The sequence below is a fragment of the Rattus norvegicus genome, chromosome 4 (assembly GCF_021556685.1).
Source record: "Rattus norvegicus strain SHRSP/BbbUtx chromosome 4, alternate assembly SHRSP_T2T, whole genome shotgun sequence".
In the NCBI taxonomy this organism is placed as follows: Eukaryota; Metazoa; Chordata; class Mammalia; order Rodentia; family Muridae; genus Rattus; species Rattus norvegicus.
This window is the reverse complement of record NC_141537.1, coordinates 174,849,964-174,870,429: the sequence shown is the minus strand read 5'-3', so window position 1 is coordinate 174,870,429 and position 20,466 is coordinate 174,849,964. Positions and strand designations below refer to the sequence as shown.

At 42.4% G+C, this 20,466-nt stretch overlaps 1 protein-coding gene across 6 annotated transcripts in view; it reads right to left on the bottom strand.

Moving 5' to 3' along the window:
- The window catches only part of Pik3c2g (phosphatidylinositol-4-phosphate 3-kinase, catalytic subunit type 2 gamma), a 366,288-nt gene that overhangs the window by 72,375 nt on the left and 273,447 nt on the right, over positions 1 to 20,466 (bottom strand). For 5 of the 6 annotated variants that reach the window (XM_087655648.1, NM_053923.2, XM_087655647.1 and 2 more), the window contains 3 exons: positions 16,175 to 16,284; positions 923 to 1,112; positions 355 to 476 (listed from right to left, as the gene is read on the bottom strand). In XM_087655648.1, coding sequence (XP_087511774.1) covers positions 355 to 476; positions 923 to 1,112; positions 16,175 to 16,284 — 422 coding nt within the window. Of the gene's footprint in view, positions 1 to 354; positions 477 to 922; positions 1,113 to 15,460; positions 15,702 to 16,174; positions 16,285 to 20,466 lie in introns of those variants that run through there. The other variant, XM_087655651.1, reaches the window with a different exon arrangement.

Sequence of the window (20,466 nt, the reverse complement as noted above, 5' to 3'; positions counted from 1 at the left end):
TTTATAGAAAAACAACTGGGAGGATTAAGTCCTAAAAGAAGGAAATGAAACAATTCTCCCCAATAAGTGATGAAAAGTGATCCCCCCCGCCCCCCATCTAGAACAATGAACAGCTGGAGGCAGAAAAGAAAGTGGCCAACTTCCTTCTTCTGCAAAGGCCCCGCTGGGAGAGCGTCTCTGCATTAGACACTGTGCACTGCTCCCAACCAGGAAACCTCTTAGCTATCATTACCCCCACCCGCACACACACACACACACACACACACACACACACACACACACACACACACACACACACACTTTGCTCAAGGTCAAGCTCTGAGGACCAAATAGGGTGAGGGGACAGAGCCTTACTCTGGGAGAGTCAACAAGGGGAACTGCTTCTGAATCTGGCTGTGAAGTCTGTAAAACTGCTCGAAGGACTTTTTGGCCAGGTTTTTCCTGTTGTCGCTGCGTGTCACCTCGATCAGGTACAGCTGCAGAGAAAAAGGCAAACGTCAAAAGACGGAGATAAAACTTGCCGGCGATCCTAAAACCAGCTTTTAGGTAAATTCAACAGAGAAGGAAACTTTCTTAAAAAAATTCTGAACGCTGAAGGACGCAATCTGTAACGCCATGATTAATACAAATAAGGGGTCTGGAGTACCATAATTTAGTGTTCTGGCAACATTGCCTAATTTCTGCTGTCCTTTCTTGCAGACACTTTAATTATCTCTTGATTTATATTCTACCACAGGGTAGGAACTATTCCCTCTGATGGTTCCCCAGTAATCCCTCCGGTTGTCAGGATCTTTTTCTTAAAACACCCCCTTAATGGCACTTCTTCAGTTGTAACTGATTTTCAATTTGCACAGTTCAAAACATCATGCTTTAAGAAAAGTAAGCGTAGCAAGGCCTGTGGCACAGACGGATTTAGACTTACGTTGCTGTGTGTCTTGCTGAACCCTAAAATTGTGACTCTCTGAATTGTCCTGGTTTTATTCAGGACGCAGCACTCCTGGGGAGGAGTCTGAGGGGCAGGTCTGGCAAGGCTGAAGGCTGGCATCTGTGCAAGCGTGTGGATCAGGTTATTCAGTTTAACTGGGAAGCACTCCAGACTCTGCTTTATCTTCCTAGACGAAGGAAAAGGAAAAGGGAAAGACAGTAAGGAATCCTCCCTCAAACCCCGGCTTTGTTTATCATTGGGCCTTATGTTTGCCAGGTGTGTGTGTGTGTGTGTGTGTGTGTGTGTGTGTGTGTGTGTGTGTGTTTTGGGGTGGGGGTAGGGAGTGAGATGAAAATGCACACACACAAGACCCAGCTACTAAATATTTATTCCTAAATGCTAAGTTTACATCTGGAAATTGTCAGGAAAGCTAGAAGACATTCTCTTGAGATAGAGAGCTGTAACTGCATCCCTATATTCTGACATTGTTTTAGAATTTTGTTTTAGGGCTGGGAGATAGCTCAGCAGGGCTTGCTGTTCAACCTGACAGCCCAAGTTTGATCCCTGGGAAAGAAAAAAGCCTATTCTTATAGTGTGTGCTGGGTGACCTCTGTCTGCTGCATGCATGAGCACAGGCGTTTGCACACACACACACACACACACACACACACACACACACACACACACAGAGAGAGAGAGAGAGACACACACACACATAGATACATACACAAACACACATGCACATACACACACATACGCACACATCAAGAGACAGAGATACAGAAAGACACAGAGACAGAGAGAAGGAGACAGACGGAGATGGAGGGGAGAGGGACAGAAACAGAGACAGAGAGGAGAGAAAGGGTGACGGATAAGATTGGACAGTGTGACATATCTGTAATCTTAACACTGGGGAAAAGAGGAGGAAGAATCAGGGAAGGGGAGAGGAAGAGACACACACAGAGAAAGACAGACACACACACAATGAACAGAGACACACAGTGAGACACACAAAGCGAGACTCAACACATACAAAGTAAGTAAATAAAAGGAATCAATACATTTATTTTGTTTTCTATCTTTAGAGCTTATGATTTTAAAACAAATTAACCTTAGCTCATAATCACTTCAAATATCTACGTGTGTCCAGAAATTAAACCTAGAAAGCGAGGTAGGTTCAAAGCTCCAGCCAGGCATGTGCAACCTGTAGCCCACATGCAGTTCAACACAAAGTCACAAATTTACATGAGGGTGAGAGTATTTTTGGCAAGGCCTTCACTTGGTTGTCAGGTGTGAACCCTGTAGATGACGTCACGTCGCAATGGCATAGGCCACATATGATGCAGGCGCTCCTTCCCTCCTCTTCTACATGAAGAACTTTGAAGACTGTGACTCAACATCCGTTGTTTACTTTTACTTCGTCTCTCTCTACTTTTCTTCCTCTACGACTTGTCTTAGAAAACAGTACTCTGTAACAATGCAGTCAACGCTTACCATGAGCTCTTTTCCACTCTGTAGCATTTCTTCTGTCTTGATTGCTTTGATTTTGTCTGAGCTTGAAAGAGGATTCTTTAGTACTGAAGGAAGCTGGCATTCTAATAACGCGATTACCTCTCAACATAAAACTTTCATACTTTATTTTATGATGACTTTTGCTTACTCCCTTTAAGAGCAACACCGAAGTTTGCTAGTGTCTTTGACTTTGCTCTCTCTCCTCCCTGGTATGATTAGTAGTATTAACATTGTAGTCCCGTTAATACAAGGGGAGAGCAGCAGATTCATTGTTCCTGTTGTTTCCCAGCTTCTGCTGGCATTGCTTTTAAAGATTTGCTTTTTCGTTTATTTGTGTGCACGCATGCACCGTAGGCTTTTTACACTGTGCATGAATGACATCCCCTTCTATTCCATAAAAATTTCTAATTGCTTTAGATTTTATTAAATTTCCCCTCTCTATTGAGGTGACAAGAGGCTTTTAGTTTAACTGTTGAGTTGCTGAGTCTGCATATTTGTCTTGTAATCATTCATCTGAGCTCTTACCTGAAATTACTTTCTTGTTAGTCCCTCGGGACTGTTTTAATTGCTGCCCCGTTCAGCTGGGAGAACGCTATCTCAGAGCTTCCCTGTCGTCGCTCAGGAAGTGCCCCCTTTTCCTTGACAGTGCGGATCCTTATAAATTGCCACCTTGAGCAGTATGATGTTTGTCTACATTTCCTTCCGTTATGAGCTTGCTTATGTTTTGTGAGAAGGACAGAATCGAGCATGACATGTGTGAGTAGGCATACACTGGCATTAGCACACAGCAACCCCTTACAACCAATTCACCAGGACCGTAATGGTAACAGTGTGTTCCAACCACGATCCGTAAATTCCCCTAGCTTTAGAAAACTTCAGACCCACTTAGCCTTTTCTAGTCTCTAGCTCCTTCTGAGTAAGTTTCAAGTGCTCTCATCATATGTCTACAAGCCGACGTTAAAATTTGCTAAAATCATTGAAATGCAACTCTGATTCCCACTCTTTTCCACGTTGTTCATTATCTTCGATGATGCTCTTGGAACCTACAAATCCATGAATGTATGCTGTATTGCGGAGCGCCAACTCGAAAGACAGGAAATTAATGGTAGCAGTCTCCGCACATTGCCGGTTATTATTTATAAGCATTTTCTACTCCTGCATCCGTGCATCGATCAACAATGCTTACTGAGCACTTCGATGTGCGGGGTAGGGAGGCTCTCGAGGGTAATGCTGTGCTCCCAGCCCTCATGAAACAGTGACCACGAACCATCCATACTCGATGCACTCCTTTTGCAAAATCCCACCTGGAGAGACGCCCTGCTCACGTTGCTTAGAGGGTTAAAAATCTTAGCCAAAATGGGCCCTGGGAGCATTTGTTTTTAATGTGTGCCTTGTGTATGCAGTTCCCTTGGAGGACGGAAGAGGGCGCCAGATCACCTGGAGCAGGACTTAGAGGTAGTTGTGAGTCACCAGATCTGGGTGCTGGAAATGGAACTTGGTGTCCCCTAGAAAGGGCAGCAATGGCTCTTAACTATTCAGATACTGGCCCCTTGCCCTGTGGTTTTGAGGAATCTGTCACTCATAACCACACACGTCACCATCCAGGAGTCTGACTGGACAGAAGTAGGGTCCCAGCCTCTGAGGTCTGATACATCCAGAGAGCTCCTATAATGCTCAGCGGTCAGCTCTAGGGCTTAATGTTGTTTAAGGAGTATGCAGAATGCCTTTTCGGCTTGGGTCATAGTGGGGCCTCATGCATGTGAGGCACACACGCTACTACTGAACTGCGTCTTTAAACTTTATGCAGAGCAATCTTATACTAAAGATCTAAAGCTCTGAGGCACTCTTGATGAAGAACGTCTAACTCCCACGCTGGGTCCTGCTCTATGTACTGGGGCACACGGTACTGGAGCCAATCAGAGCTTTGCCCTAAGGAGGCCAACATCTTTTGGCAAGTACTTTGCTGAACGCCTTGTGATGAGCTTCTCATCCTCTAGAAAGACAGCAAAACTATTTTCTCTGTGGATAAATCGAAATCCAATGACTGTTCAATGCCCCCCCCCAAATATTGTAATCTAGGAAGCTGTAGACAGAGTCCCGTTCTTATTTCTCCGATTCTGAAGTCCTTGCTCTGTTTATGAATTTTGTATGATGGTGAAAACACTTTCAAGTTGGTCTTACCAAGGAAAATAATCCACTGGGTTTAGTGTGGAATTCCCTGGTGTGGTAAAGCCTGAACGATGTTCAGCCTTCGATTTTTACTCAGAAATAGGCTCTAGGCAGAAAAATAAATTTAACAGATATTTCCAGCTACCTGAAGAGATCAATAATCACGAAATTTCTTAAACTTTAGGTCCTGTTTTTGTTCTATTGTTGTCATTGTTTGATTTATTGTTGTTTTCATTTGGGGGTGACCTAAACTGGCCTCAAACTTGGGGTCCTCTTGCCTCAGCCTCTAGAATACTTGGATTGCAGGCATGTGCCACCATACCCAATAAATTTGAACTTAAAATGTACATGCTTTGTGTTCTACTCCACAGTAAGTGTGCAATTTCACCTAACATTCTATATCAATGGTTGAATTGCTTCTCCTCAGAAACAACCACCTTTTGAAGATGCCCTTGGAATACGTGTGAGCATAGGTCTGAATTTCCACCTCTGGCCATCGCAATAACTTCAGGAACAATGGAAATTTCTCTTATAATTAAATACTATATTTTACGTGTGTGTGCTATACATCTATGTGTGCATGTACACATGTGTATATGCGTTATACATGCATTTTGCATATCTGTATGTGGGTGTGGTTTACATGCCTGAGTGCATGCATATCTGTGTATGTGAGGGTCAGAGACCTGCATTGGATATCTTCTTCAGCTGCTCTCTGCCTTGGTAACTGAGTATCAGTGAACCAGGAGCTTACCAACTTGGCCCGCCTAGCTTGTCGACAGGCCCATAAGATCTTCCAGCTCTGTCTCCTTGGTACTGGGATTTCAAATGCACATCACCACACCTGAATTTTACGTAGATGATGTGGTTTGGAACTCAGGTCCTCACCCTTAGGGGAAAGTTCTTTACTAATTGAGTCAGCGCCTCCCAGTGCAAATAAAATAATTGTGAATTCACATTTACATGTATGAGGAAAACCTTTTCACTTCCAATAAACCGGAGTGACCACTGGGGCGTGTCACCTTTAGGGTGTGGACCAAAGTGATGAGTGAACCCCTTAAGCAATCCTACACGGATTTCTACACAGCCATATTTATTTCCACAGTTTAAACTGTTTATATGCCTCAGTGGCCTGGCAGGATGTGGTTTCTGGGCCAGTTTACTTAATACTCTCAGGGAAATAGTTTTTCAAAGATTGCCTATGAAGGTTTTATAAGAGTTATACTTTTCCGTTGACACTGCAGTTTTATCATTTATAAACAGAAGGGTTACACATGACTCAAACTCACCGAGAACACATTTGTCCTCCATGTAAGTTGTAGACTCCATTTTGTCGCAGGGATTCTGGTACACGTAATGAGAACAGTATGAAGCCTTTGCTTTTACGCTGGGGTCCTGACCGTCCAGGTTTGAGTCACTCAGCAGTTCAGGGGGGGTGATCAGTGGGTGTGGCCCTGCCGCCATGTCTTTATTTCATGAAGGAAAGCACTCACCCAGCATTCGGTTTGCAACTGAAATGTTGGGCTAGCACTTTCTATGCTTATGTTTATAAAGCATGCCATTGCCCAATTCCTAGTTTATTACACATCTGTGTGTCAAAATATTTAGGCACGTATTTTAAACAAAGCGTGCTATTTAAAAATGCATTCGATAGGAACAGGAGTTAAGACAGTTGGCTAATTTTGCAGAGGACCTGGGTTTGTTTCCAGAAACCAAGCCAGATGATTCCCAACAGCCCTTGACTACAGTTTAGGGGACCTGACACAGTCTTCTGGCATCTGTACACACATGGTTCACATACATGCATTTAGGTAAACACACATACAGAGAAAGAGGGGGGAGGGAGAAGAGAGACCCCGAGAGAGGAGGGAGACAGACAGAAATTAAAACATGTATTTAGCAAAATGTGAATACACTCTGTGTGCATAATAAAAGACACATTTCTATGCATTTTATTGACAAGGTGTCTTGCCATAGCTCAGGCTGGCCTCAACCTGCTCATCCCCCTGCTTCAGCTCTCCGTTTGCTTGGAAGCCTTTTATTTTTGAAACCTTTGCATTAAGACGTTGTAAAGAGAACGCCTGATAACGGGTTTCACACGTATGTAATGTATTTGGGTATATATGAAGCCAACACGTTATGTTTTGTGTTTTACCCTTTGAATTAAATAGGGTACATATGCCATGCTAAGTTGGCAAGAGAACCTGGGAGGCATGGTTGTGAGCATGCGGATTCGTTCCTAATGACCATTTTTACAATAACGTGGAGACACGGAAGCTAAAGGGCATTTACGCTTGTCTGACAAAGTCAGGACAGTGGGAGCTGCGCACAGGATTTCTTTTCCTTTATCATTTGACATAGTTGTATCCTGCAAGACGCGTCTGTTAAATAGTTTTGTTCAGAGCTGAGCTCACTAGCTGTGCTCGCAAGCTTAACGTCACTCACGATGGCTTTAGGAGCCCATGTTCTTGCATCTGTGCAGTATATTTGGTGATTAGAGCATGGTGTTTTTCAGGGATCAAAAAAGGAGTGGGGAACGCAAATCACTGGAAGTGGTACATTTCTGCACACCCACATAACTACCACATGACTAGGGAAATGATTGCATGTGTGCCCAAAAGGTAGATGCATATATACAGGAAGAAACGAGGGGAAATCAACCATGTGAACTGTTAGCCTGGATGAATCTGAGTCTTGGCGAACTGTCTTCAGGTCCTGTAAGGGTGCTATCACGTGAGGGTTAGAGTATCATGGACGGCAGCTGCTGCAGCTGTCTCTTCCTCCTCCTTCTCTCTTTCACTCTTCTTCTTCCCCCTGATCTTACCTATTACTCCCCTCTCTCACTTAATTTAAAAATCTTTTAATTTTATTTTTTTGAGATTTTAGTTCTATGTTTATTTCACCCACCCCATTCTAATTTTTACCCCCAAAGCTCCATTCCTTTCCAGGTTTGTGGCCTTTTATTTCTTTGTTACTATTGAGACACACACACACACATATGTATATGTATATATGTATATATATGTGTGTGTATGTATACATACATATACATACACACATAAGATATTTTGAGTTTATTCAGTTTATGGGTATTCAGAGCCTAACTCTTGGAATTATATAATCTCTCAGAACTTAACGCCTGAAGAAAATTGGTTATTTTTTCTCTTCATTAACCATTGGTTGCCTCGGTCTCTTCTAGGAAAAGCTTCTGAGAATGCTCCCGTGCGTATGAGCATGTCAGGTGGTGTTCTCATGTTTACGCCGTGTTTAGTGAATCACAATGCCGAGATTTACTGGCTGCAGATATCCCCGTCACGTATAGAAGACACTTATCTCACAGTAGACATTGAGCATCTTCTTAAATCTCTTCGCTGTTTTCCAGATAGAAGTTCCAGGTCTTCAGAATGAGTGCCGCAGAGGTGACAAGTCACAAGATTCTCTGAGGCCTTAGCCTCAACCGTGAGGAGCTTAGCATTTCACCTTCTCCTGGAGCCTCCTTGTGTAAACTGGTCAGATCTGAGTAAACAGAACGGAGAACCCAGGGGATGGGTGATGGCCTCCTCCAACTACAGAGAAGTAAAGCAGTGAAAGGCAGGATTGAACAACAGCCTCAAGGCCGGGTCACTTTATGATGACAGTGATGTTAGGTACAATAGAAAGATCCATCTTAACATGTGACAGGAGAAGACTCAATGGTGGTAGATGGTGCTGTAATGGAACTTGTACAAGTCTTTAAAAGATGAAAAGGCGTATTTGAGGTTGGTAAGTTATTTTTATGCTGCTGTTAAAGTCCAGGATGTCTGCTGCCTGTCTCCTGAAGCACAGAGCCACTGTGTAGGTGACAGGTACTGTAAGCCACTGTCATCTGGGACACTCCTTTTGTCACCTGTGACTTTTGGCCATTTTAGTGGGAGCTTTACATTTTTCTAATGCATCCAACATTTAGTCTCCTAGTATTCCAGAAAATTCCAAATACAACTTTTTGTTACTTAACAGCTGAGTTTATGCTGACTTGCTGCACAGGCAAATTAGGGAGATAGTCAGAGACGTTCCTATTGCAGAAATCTGGAGCACCAACTAAGCTATCACACATCAAACTGGGTGTGGCTGGCACTCAGTGGGCGGTACACACAGAATAAAAGCTGGTCTAGGTAAAAAAAATAATGCATAAAAATAAACAACTGCTCAGAAAATAGGTATGCCTTGAGTTATAATTAGGTGAAAAATTATATCCAGTGAGAGAAGAGATTCTGAGGCCACTCTTTGAATTTGTTTTATGGGTTTAAAGAAAAGTTACATGGCTTGGTTGTTACTTTCTCCAAGTTCCGTCTGCTCCTTTTGAGTGTCCAACTCTGTAGACGTCAGCAGTTAAGGTAAGAAAATGAAGATGTTAACTCTTGTTTGAGGAATACAACAGCTTACAATATGGGAATTTGTAAGACACTAAATCGAAAATTTAATGTAATCATAAAGTAACCCAGGAATCTATATCATACAATGCTTTTTTTGCTCAGTTATGGAGAGAAAATCATTACAAAGGCATGGGTCTATGTTTGGATGTATTTGATCATTGTCTTGCTATTTGGCCATAAGATTTAAAGAAAAAGGGTGTTTTAGTTTGGGTTTTACTGCTGTGAAGAGACACTATGACCAAGGCAACTCTTATAAGGACAATATTTAACTGGGGCTGGCTTACAGGTTCAGAGGTTCAGTCCATTATCATTAAGGCAGGAACATGGCAGCACCCAGGCAAGCATGGTGCAGGAGGAGGGGAGAGTTCTACATTTTCATCTGAAGACTGGTAGCTGAAGGTCTTAAAGGATGAGGGTCTTAAAGCCTACACCCATAGTGACACACCTATTCCAACAAGACCATACCTACTCCAACAGGGCCACACCTTCTAATAGTGGCAGCCCCTGGGCCGAACATATACAAACCAAACAGTGGGGACACAGAGTTTCCTTCATTGTGTCTGCAGTTGTAGGTTAGGGCACTGCATCTGCTGTGTTCAAGTGCACACTCTTAGGAGGCTGCCAGCATTTGTGGTTTCTTCAGAAACATCTTTACATGCACACTCACATTTCTTCTACACAACAGCCCTTCCTGAGGCTGTTCTCTGAAGGGCAAACTCAAGAAAAATGTCCGTGGGCTGTTCTTTGACCAAGGCGCCATAACGGGACTTGGAACAGGTAACAAGCCCCACCAAAACTCATAGGAAGGAGCCTAGCTAGTAATGACAAAGTAGGTAAGTGACTCAGGTGGCGTTGGAACTTATACCAGAGAACACCAAGGAATTGGGAGTAGGGCAAGACAAATAAAGCAGGTTTGTTTCCAGTTGAGACCAGTTTTGTATTGCTTCAAGTTAGCTTTTTTGCTGAAGAATGGTAGACTGTATGGTGTCTGAATCACAGAATTTACATGGCAGGCCAAAAAGATGTCTGGGATCTATGGACAGTTTCTCCTTTCCCTTTAGGAAAGGGAAGTAGACAATGTGAAAAGCAACGTCTAGATGTGGGAGGGTCAGAAGTGGATGGTCAGTTCTCTCCAGATCATTCCAATCTGTCTGGGGTAGCTTGTTTGTTTCTAAGGACTGCTAACCAGAGGGCGGAGAGTGATTGAAACTTCTGAAATAAAACACACAGACATGATTTTTGTGGATGGTTTCCCTTGCTTCCTATCAGCGGTGCTCATAGATATTCCATGAAAGCCTCAGGTTGCAGGAGCCTGAGACATGACACTTTCATGATTTCGCTCAGCTATACTTGCCCTCAAGAACCGGTAGAAGGGAGTTAAGGGAAGAAAGCGGTGGTGATGTGAAAAACCCTTGTGGCCAGCAAGCCAGTTTTATCCTTCCTTTCCCTCTCTGTATCATTAATTACACATTAATATTCAGTGCCTCCCAGCATGCAACATCCTCTGTTACTTGTAATCAGCTCTTGACCTGTGCACACACCCCCAGGGGTAAGGAAGCTACTTGTGCCGCTCAGTATGTTCAGATAGAAGGAGCCAGTTTTGTCCTTCAAGTCTCGGGCAGGGTTGAGAGGGGAGCCTCCCGATGCTAACAGTGTAGGAAGCATGTGGGAACTCAGGGTGACCAAAGCAGATCATCTCACAGTCCTCGCTCCCCCCGCCCCCGATGTGATCTTGGTGGCAGCGAGTAGGTGGATCCTTATCTGTAACTTAGTCATTGCTTCAGAATCAGCAGCAGCAGCAGCAGCACGAAATGCTTTAATAATCCCAGAACAAAGGAAGATAATAAAATAATGTAAACACAGATACTATAAGTATGTCTCTCAAATACAGTATATAATTAATAGGATTGTGTGTGTGAGTGCATGTGTGCGTGCTTGATTTAATGACCTTCGCCGAAGCGCTAAAATATCAACGATAGGTTCGTACAGAACTTGCTTCTTTTTCCGTGAATAAGCATTTTCCTTTTTAAGTTCTAAAATCTCTGTGGTGTTAGAGAGCACAGTTAGAGAGGAAACACGGCTTCTCCAGAAAAGTACACTGCAATATCGCTATCTATGACCTCCATAGCTACGAGTTCAACTAACCATGAGCTAAAAATATTGCGAAAATAATTTTGTCTGCACAGAACATGGTCAGACATACTCCTCTTACCATCAGTTTCTGAGTAACAGCAGATTATATACTATTTCCATTGCACTAATTTAAATAAATCTAGAGACTGACTACAGGAGACCAGGAGGATGGCTGTAGCTCGTGAATGTTATATTGTATAAGGGACTCGGACATCTTTGGGAAATTCTGGACCAAGAGTCTTTTAGGTACTCAAAAATGGTTGTAAAAAAGTACACATAACTTATAACCTATTAAAATTTAAATCCTAAATGCTCTGCCTAAGTTTCATTATCACTTATAGTTGACATAGATTTTTAAAAATCTACTCTGTTCATAGCTTAAGGGCTTAAAGAAGAATTAATCTATATTTCAGACACACAACATATGCAGATAGTAGGTCATAGATCATAAGAAATAGTTTTGTATCATAGGGAATCACAGGCACAAATGATCACACCGTCTTGGCCCTCTCTACCCAGTTCCTATTTTTGGGTTTGATGGAATGTAGAACAGGAAATGTTCTTGAGTTATTGATCTTGGCCAAAGAACCCACAGAAGACCTGAATAGACAAATCCGGTCTAAAAAGATGAAGGTGTGAAAAATAAAACCCTTTATTTAATTTAGGATTAAATATCGGGTAACCCTCGAGGGCTAAGAAAGAGCCTTGTGGGAGATTTTGCTGAGAAGAAAGCAGAGACACTATTTCATGTGGGAATGAGCTAAAAATGAGACAAAAGGGCAATGACTGCTGGGAAGCCATTGCCGAGGAATCCTACACGAGTCTCTAGAGGCAGCAAATAGAGCAGACTCTGCACAAATGTACCCAGTACTGTCTGCTGAGGTCCAAGGACTTCAGATGTGAGGATCTGTGGACGAGCAGCGGAAGGACATCTTGACTAAACCATGATCTAGATTGCGATGTTACCAGTACCCGAGAATCTGCTTGTAGAAGAGATGACCTCAAGCCTCCAGACAACTAGGACGTTGGTCCTCCACAGCCTAGGACATCATCTGTACCCATGCTGTGCCTCCTGCTGGCTATGTCTCTTGAAATCGGTCTCATCTCTCTTAGGTTTTGCTCGACCAATTTAAATATGAGCTTAGAAAGTCTACTACTTCATGGGGTTCTTATGATAATGAGGTCATGAAAAGTGCTTACGACAGGGCCCAGCACAGAAGAAGCACTACTTTGGGTGTTAACTGTTAAATGTCTTCTGTGTAGTTAGTGTAGCTGGGTGGTTTAATTGCACTTTACCTCAGACAGAGCGTGTTCTACGCTGCGATATTCTTAGGGATTGGAAAGTTGCAATGTGCCTCCTCCCCTGATTTACTCGAGAGGAGTTGATGTAGCCAACCAATGCATTAATTAAGATGAAATTATGCAATGCAATATATGATTGAGCAATATGTAGGACATTAAAAAAATGGCGTATCCTGTAGAATAACGGGAGGAAAGACTAGTGAGTGCTGAATAACAAGGTTTCATGGGTGATATATTAGTTGCCTAGAGTCTCATGGTTAAGATTGGATCATGTGCCCCCTCCAAAATCTTATGTTTTATGTATGAGTTAAGTCGACAAGTACAGGATCAATGTTGTATCCTGAAAATTATTTACCCTGGAAAAGTTCGAATCAGGAGTAATAGAAAGGGTTGAATGGGTTTTAACAGAGACATTCACATTAGAAAGGGAGCGGAGGAGATGGGGAATGGTAAGACGGGTGTTACTAAGCATGAGGATGGTGCTTTCGATTTTGCGCGACTAGATGCTGCTTAATCCTGCAGTGGAGAGCAAGTCAAAACCTGCTTCTGTACAACGTTGCAGAAGAAAATTCAATTAGCGAAGAAGAAGTGCATCCTCAATGTGCAGTTGCCCTGGCAGAGACAGAGCAGCGGGTCCGGAGGACAAGCCCACTGCCATGAGGCTGCTGGCTTGGATCTATTGCCTAGGCTTGGGCGTGTCCCTTTGAAATGGACAGAGGCAGTGAATCGGCACTGAGAAGATGATAATACGCAAGGTCTTGTCCTTTACAGACCAGGAGATGGACGAGATGGGACTGGGGCTAATGTACTCTGTCTACAGTCCTCCTCTGGCCAGAGCTCTCTTTACCTCACTCCCTATATACCTATGTGGATGGCTGTCTATATGCAGATGAGGGCAGGCACAAGACAAGATGAGAGCCTGTGATTGGGCAGTGGAAAAGGAAGGCGGGCTGAGAATTTTAGAGATGACTATAGAGAGACAGAGGAAGAGACAGGGAGGAGGAGACGAGATGGAACCTATAGGAGAGGAAGAGGAGCCATCACCACACAGTCCTGGGAGCCATAAGTATTGATGATTCCTTAGAAAGATGATGAAATAGTAAGAAGGGTACGTCTGCCCCGTCTAGGTGTGTAGCTTGTGTTTATATCAACTGAGTTTTGAGTTCACTCTGCGGGCATTTTGTAGGTTGAGAATTCACTAATATAAATCTGACTGATAAATTACAAGCCTCTAGAGTTTTGATTTTACTGGGTGATGGGGATTTGTGACAGCTAACCACAGCGGGAAGATGGCTGGGAATGTGAAGCGGAATCCACAGCAAGGGAACCACGAGATGGGCGGTCGCTGTGTGGGGCTAGCCATGGAGGTGGCAAGATGGCTGGGGCCAGAGGGTAGCTGGCACTAGTGTGGGAGGGTACCTCTATGTTTTATTTCATGCAGCATACCTATGTGGTAAGAACGAGTATTCAACTGCTGTACCATAGTTCCCCAGATAATGTTGAGTATCATCTCAAACATAGGCTCTGCACCCCAGCAACACATTTCCTTCTTTTCTCTTCCTGCCCCATCTCCACACTGTTCCCCGGTCTCTACAGTGCTCCACTTCCACATCAGTCCTGTCTGTCGCACTACGATGCCCCAAAAGAAAGGGATTCCACTGAATCCTCCCATGAAGGGTAACCTAGCTGAGGATACTGTTGGGTGGCTTTCCGTGCCTACTCATTCTGCGTGGAATCAGTAGGATACACGAGGTTAGAGGAATGAAGGATATGATCCTTGGAGTTTCTTTGAGCTCCCAGGACCTGCAGATTGTGCTGCGTGTCCTCCTCTTTCTAAGGCTCGGTTGTGAGCCTTCCTGAGCACATATACCCATGAGCTGCCATAACCTGAAATCTCCCGAACCCTGAGACCACGGGGCTATACTATTTATGTCCTATATGTCCTCATTATGGCTAATGACTGGCCACTGTCAGTGATCAATATTTGTGATTTTGTCTTTTGGAAAATACAAAATAGTTTATTAAAAGGTGATTTTAGCTTTTGTTTTTGCTTTTACTTTTGTTTTAGATACATCTTTCACTGTAGATCACGCTCCCCTAGAACTAACCAAGGAAAGACACGCTCACTTTGAATTTATGGTGTTCCTCCTGCCTCACCCTCCTGAGTTGCGGATATTTTTTAAAGAGTGGAAAATCAAACATAAAACAAAACAAACCAACCAAACAGCCAAACAACCCTACCAGTCTTTTGTAATTTATTTCTAATGATAGATTAAAATAAATGATTAAACTAAGCTAAATATGTACCAGAAGCCCCCCCCCCACACTGGTCTTAGCTGGTTTTGCCCACACCCCAAGGCCTTAGGAGGGTTCTCTTCCCCCCCCTCCCCTGATCTTAGCAGGATTCTGCCACCCCTACTCCACCCCCAGTTTAGCAGGGCTTCTGTGATCCTCTCCCAAGTCTTAGCAAAGGTTCTGTGCTCCCTCCAAGGGTCTTAGCAGGGGCTTTCTCCTCCCCATAATAGCATGGTCCTGCCCAGTGTTGCTCAGTGATATCATCCAGTCTCCAGGACAGAAAGATGAGACTAGGATCCAAGCTCCTTTCCTTGCTTCAGAGGGTGGTGAGGAAGATTCTTCATTTGCTCTGCATCTTTATTTTCTCTCTCCCATGTTTATTGTCACAATCAGAAATTATAAGGGCCCTCCCAGTTCCCAGGTGTACCATTCTTTGTTTCCCAAGTTTCACGGCCAGGCAAGCCGCCTGTCTATTGAAGTCCATAAGAAAATGATTTGTGATGAGTGAAGCTCTGCCCAGTTGAAGGCTCACTGTGCTCTAGCAAATGAGGAAACGTCCTTTATCGCGCATTGCTGAAGTGGCGGAGGAAAGTCAGACCCAGGAGGGGCTTCATTTTAGCTAATGTTTCCTTTCAAAGCACACATACTAGTGAAAAGAAAATACTCAGTGGCGAAAGTATTAGTGATTAAAAGATTTACACAGGAGTCGCCCTGAAGAGTCACAGAGAAGAGCTGTATTTGCTTTCCTTGAACCATTTGCAGGAATAACTACAGTCGGTGTTTACTGCATACTTGAAATTGGGTGACAGTTACTCTCTCCATTCAGAAAGGAAAGCTCTGTGGCGTCTTCCATTATAAAAGCCCTGTCCTTTGGCCAGAGCCCTGGAGTCCAACTGATATTCTCTGCATTCTGGTGAGACTCTTAACCTTGAACCACACTAGTGTTTCCCAGGCTTGTTTAATAAAAAAAAAAATAGATTAAAATAAATGACAGTCCCAGGTCTTTGACTAAATACCCCAAATATTTAATATTGTCTTGCAGATGAAAATAGCATCCTCTTTCTTTTCGTAAATCTCTTTCTCCGATATTGTTTTTCTGGACAGAGTTCAAGTAGAATAACCAATTTATTCATGTCAGCCCCTTGCTCTTTGCGAAGACTTCCTACTGAGCAATCTGACAGCTGTGGAAGCTGGTTAGCAAACAACGGTGTCTGCTAAGGCTCTCTGCCTGTAGATGCACACACTTCCTTGCCTTGTTTCTATTTCCTTGTTGAAAATGGGGGCATAGTCGGTTCTAGCTCTGTCACCCTAACTCTGGTGAGTAGTCAACCTGAGATCCCCGCAAATGTGGGCTGTATGTCAACACACACACACACACACACACACACACACACACACACACACACACGTTGTCAGCTCCTCTTACGTGGTAAAATGACTTGTGGCTTCCAGGTCTGTGTCTTGTGGCCGGAGATTGTCGTGTACGTATTTCAGGTCTTCAATCCCCCTCAGCTCAGGAAGCCCGGCATGCAGCATCTATACAGCAACAAAACACAAAACCAAAAGAGAAAGAATAAATGCAGGCCACATCGCGCTTGCTTGGCTCACTCTGGTGATAGACGTGCAAACATTTAAGTGCGCTTTGACGTGCCTTTCATTTTGTCTGCACGGATGGATGTAATTTTGTGCTTTTAATCCCCTCGTAGTTAGTGGTGAGTATAAACAACCGAGATGGCATTAAGAATAATTGCAGTTGGTGGAGTGTTCGCTCGCTAATAATTCCATTGCAGTCTCCTCATAAAACAGTGAAGAAAACATGACCACCTGACAATTCCCTCATCAGAATTTTTGGGCCCACCATTTAAAATCTGAGCGATATTTAGCTCAGAGGTAGAGCACTTGCCTAGCAAGTGCAAGGCCCTGGGTTCGGTCCCCAGCTTCGAAAAAAAGAAAAAAAAATCTGAGCGATTTTGAGAAGGAGTTTTTTGACTCTTTTAAGCCTCCATTTTCTCACATGTAGAGGAGCACAAAATTACGTGACATGTTCTGGGAGAATCAAAATCTGTTTCATCACATGATGGTACCCAAAACGCATATATTATTAGTTTGAAGAGGACAGGGCTGTGTGTGCTGCAGAAGGCGGGTATGGTGTGGCTTGGCCAGAGGTGCGGGGACACAGCATGAAGACCACTTCTCTGTCTCTATAGCTCCCTCTGTACAAATGCAACTTTCTCCACATAAGGGCAAATATACTCATTAGATATCACCAAAGAAATCATTAAGAATAGATTTGTGAGTTTTCCCTCCTCACCTTGAAGAAGATATGTTTCAGTTGCACTGTAGTGCAGAGGGATATTATTCTTTTTACTTGTATATGCATTTTTTGAGAAAATCCTTTGAATTATTTTTTTTTCCTAAGGAGCAGAAAAAAAGGAGGGAGAGGGTAGAGGAGGGGGAGGAGGAGAGGAGGAGGAGAAATTGATATTACCAATACCCCTATGACTAATATGAGAAATGCTCTGCCTGGAATAGATGCTCATGCACCGAGAAGTTAACCCTATTAAAGATGAAGTGGGAAGGATGGAGGGTGGGTGAAGTCATAGATGATTCCCGTGGAAAACAAGTGATTCTGCAACTATTCTCGCCACTGTAAGCCAGTAAGGCTGGAGGTCACATGCACAGAAGAGGCCACGCTGTTCTCGATGTGCTCAGAGAAACAGTCCCTGTGAATTTCCTAGAACACAGAATGTTATGTGTCTGCCAGGTAACCTCTCTGAAAAGAGACAAACCAAGACATTTTGGCAACAGTAAAAGTTTAGAATTAAACCTTTTACATATTCTAAATTTATATATTCTAAACTCGAGAGAGTGTTATTAGCATGTACCAGAACTGACTGTGTAAGAAAGATCACCATGGTTGATGGGGTGAAGAGGCCAAGGAAGAGGCTGGACTAGGATGTGGCTTGCAATGGAAACATTATTGGGTTTAAATATATATAAATAAATATACATAGGTGGAGCTGGAGAGATCACTCACTAGTAAGAGCATGTTGTACAGCTATATATATAGTTCTATATATAGTTGTATAGTTTGTATAGATATATAATTTATATAGCTATGTAATTTTATAGTTGTTATAAGTATATATTTAATATAATATATATGAATAAGAGAGAATTCCCAAGTGTTACATCATGAACGAAGAGAGTTCCATCATTTTGGTTGGATTTGGGGCTGACCATTCAGAAGTTGTAAGAGAAATTTATTTGCACCATCAGGCGTAAAGGGACATTTTTTTACATCATTCATTCATTGTATAGAAGTCACTACTGTGGCAATGCCTGCAGTGAAGGCTGGGAACGAATGTGACAGGCTGCTCAGTGTGAATGGAATTAAGTAACTGCTGAAAGGGAATCAGAAGAAAGAGGAGATGAAACATGGCTGTCTTCCTGGCTCAGTGTTAGCACCACTGTATCAAGACAGGAAGGAGAGACGAGGAGGAGAGCCAGGGGTGAAGAGAATTTGCTCATTGTAAAACGTGGTTCCAAGAACTGAACTCAGTGGGTCAGGTTTGGACATAAGCACCTGTACCTGATGAATCATCTCACTGACCCAGAATTACTTGGGTTTAGAAATGGCAAAGTCGAGATGCCACGAATAACCATCTCTAGGACTGGCAGTGTTGGCTTGGTTTCACTTCCCATCGGTGTACTGAAAACTCCTCAGGCCACATCTGGAACTGTGCCTCTCAACTGCTTCATCTCTAAGCGTATCCAACCATTTTGACTGACTCTGTATGTGAGTGCGTGTGTGTGTGTGTGTGTGTGTGTGTGTGCGCGCGCCTGTGTGTGTGTGCCTGTGTGCATGTGTGTGTGTGTGCGCGCATGCACATATACATTTCATATCTATGTCTATATTTATATCTATATCATCTATGTCATATATACATACATATATGAGAGAGACTACCTCTATCTCTATATCTACATAGTATGTGTGTACGTTAAATTTTTAGTTACTGAAGTTTTTGAGCAGAAAAGCTGATGTTTACTCAGTGTTGAGCTTGTTCATATTGACTGGCATGGCGCTTAATTAGTGAATGGAACCTAACGGACATTTAATGGACAATGACTGCAGAGGCAGATGAACACGTGATTAGAAAAACACTGAATCTTACTGTGTCTTAGCCTTGCTATTGCAAATTTAATATTGACTACTAAATCACAGAACTCAGCCCCAGAGCCACCCATGGCAAGTGGAGTCTATATTAGCTTCTGTCTTGTCTTGCACTGGTTGTTCCAGAGACGCAGTGGACTGACTGAGGAAGACTCTTGTTTTAACTAATAGCTCGCTCAGGACTCTGTCCAATAGTTTCTATTGGGGCCCATAATATACTTACTCTCTCCTCTGCATATGTATATATCCTTTATCGTCTGTCTGTCTGTCTATCTATATCTATCATCTATCTGTCTATCTGTCATCTATCACCTGACATCTATCTATCTATCTATCTATCTATCTATCTATCTATCTATCTATCTATCTATCTTTCTTTCTTTCTTTCTTTCTTTCTTTCTTTCTTTCTTTATCTATCATCTATCTATTTATCTGTCTGTCTGTTGGTCTATCTATCAATCATCTATCAGGTATCATCTATCTAATATCTATCTACGTAGCTACCTACTTACATATCTCCCTACCTATCATCTTTCTTTCTATCTATGTATCTATCTATCTATCTATCTATCTATGTATCTATCTATCTATCTATCTATCTATCTATCTATCTATCTATCTATCTATCTATTATCTATCTACCATTTATCTATCTAGCTATCATCTATCTATCTATCTATCTATCTATCTATCTATCTATCTATTATCTATCTACCATTTATCTATCTATCTATCATCTATCTATCTATCTATTATCTATCTATCTATCTATCTATTATCTATCTACCATTTATCTATCTAGCTATCATCTATCTATCTATCTATCTATCTATCTATCTATTATCTATCTACCATTTATCTATCTAGCTATCATCTATCTATCTATCTATCTATCTATCTATCTATCTATTATCTATCTACCATTTATCTATCTAGCTATCATCTATCTATCTATCTATCTATCTATCATCTATCTATCTATCTATCTATCTATCTACTATCTATCTATCTATCTATCTATCTATCTATCTATCATCTATCTATCTATCTATCTATCTATCTATCTATCATCTATCTATCTATCTACTATCTATTTATCATCTATCTATCTATCATCTATCTATCTATCTATCTATCTATCATGTATTATCATCTTAACTGTGTCTGACGCAGTGCAGTTGTGTTTCAGTGTTTTGTATGGCGTGTGTAGCTGGGGCAGTGGAAAGAGAGAGGACAGCTGGTACGGATATGAGCCAACACTAGATGGATGAGTCATATGTTTTTAAGGGCAGGAGTTTTGTTTTGTTTCTATTCTCCTGCTGCTAAGTCCAGCTCTATTTTAATAGCTTCACTTAGGGAAGCAGTGCTCTCTCCTCACCATATAGGGAGTCTAGAAAGATTTCTGCTGGGAAATCTCTGATATAATAATGGGAGTGATGAACATTTGGAACCAGTGAATGGTCCCTGCGTTCTCTGAGAGTCTTCCATAATGGCTGATATTGATTTTTTCATGGGAGAAGAGCTGACGAAATCCAGGCTTT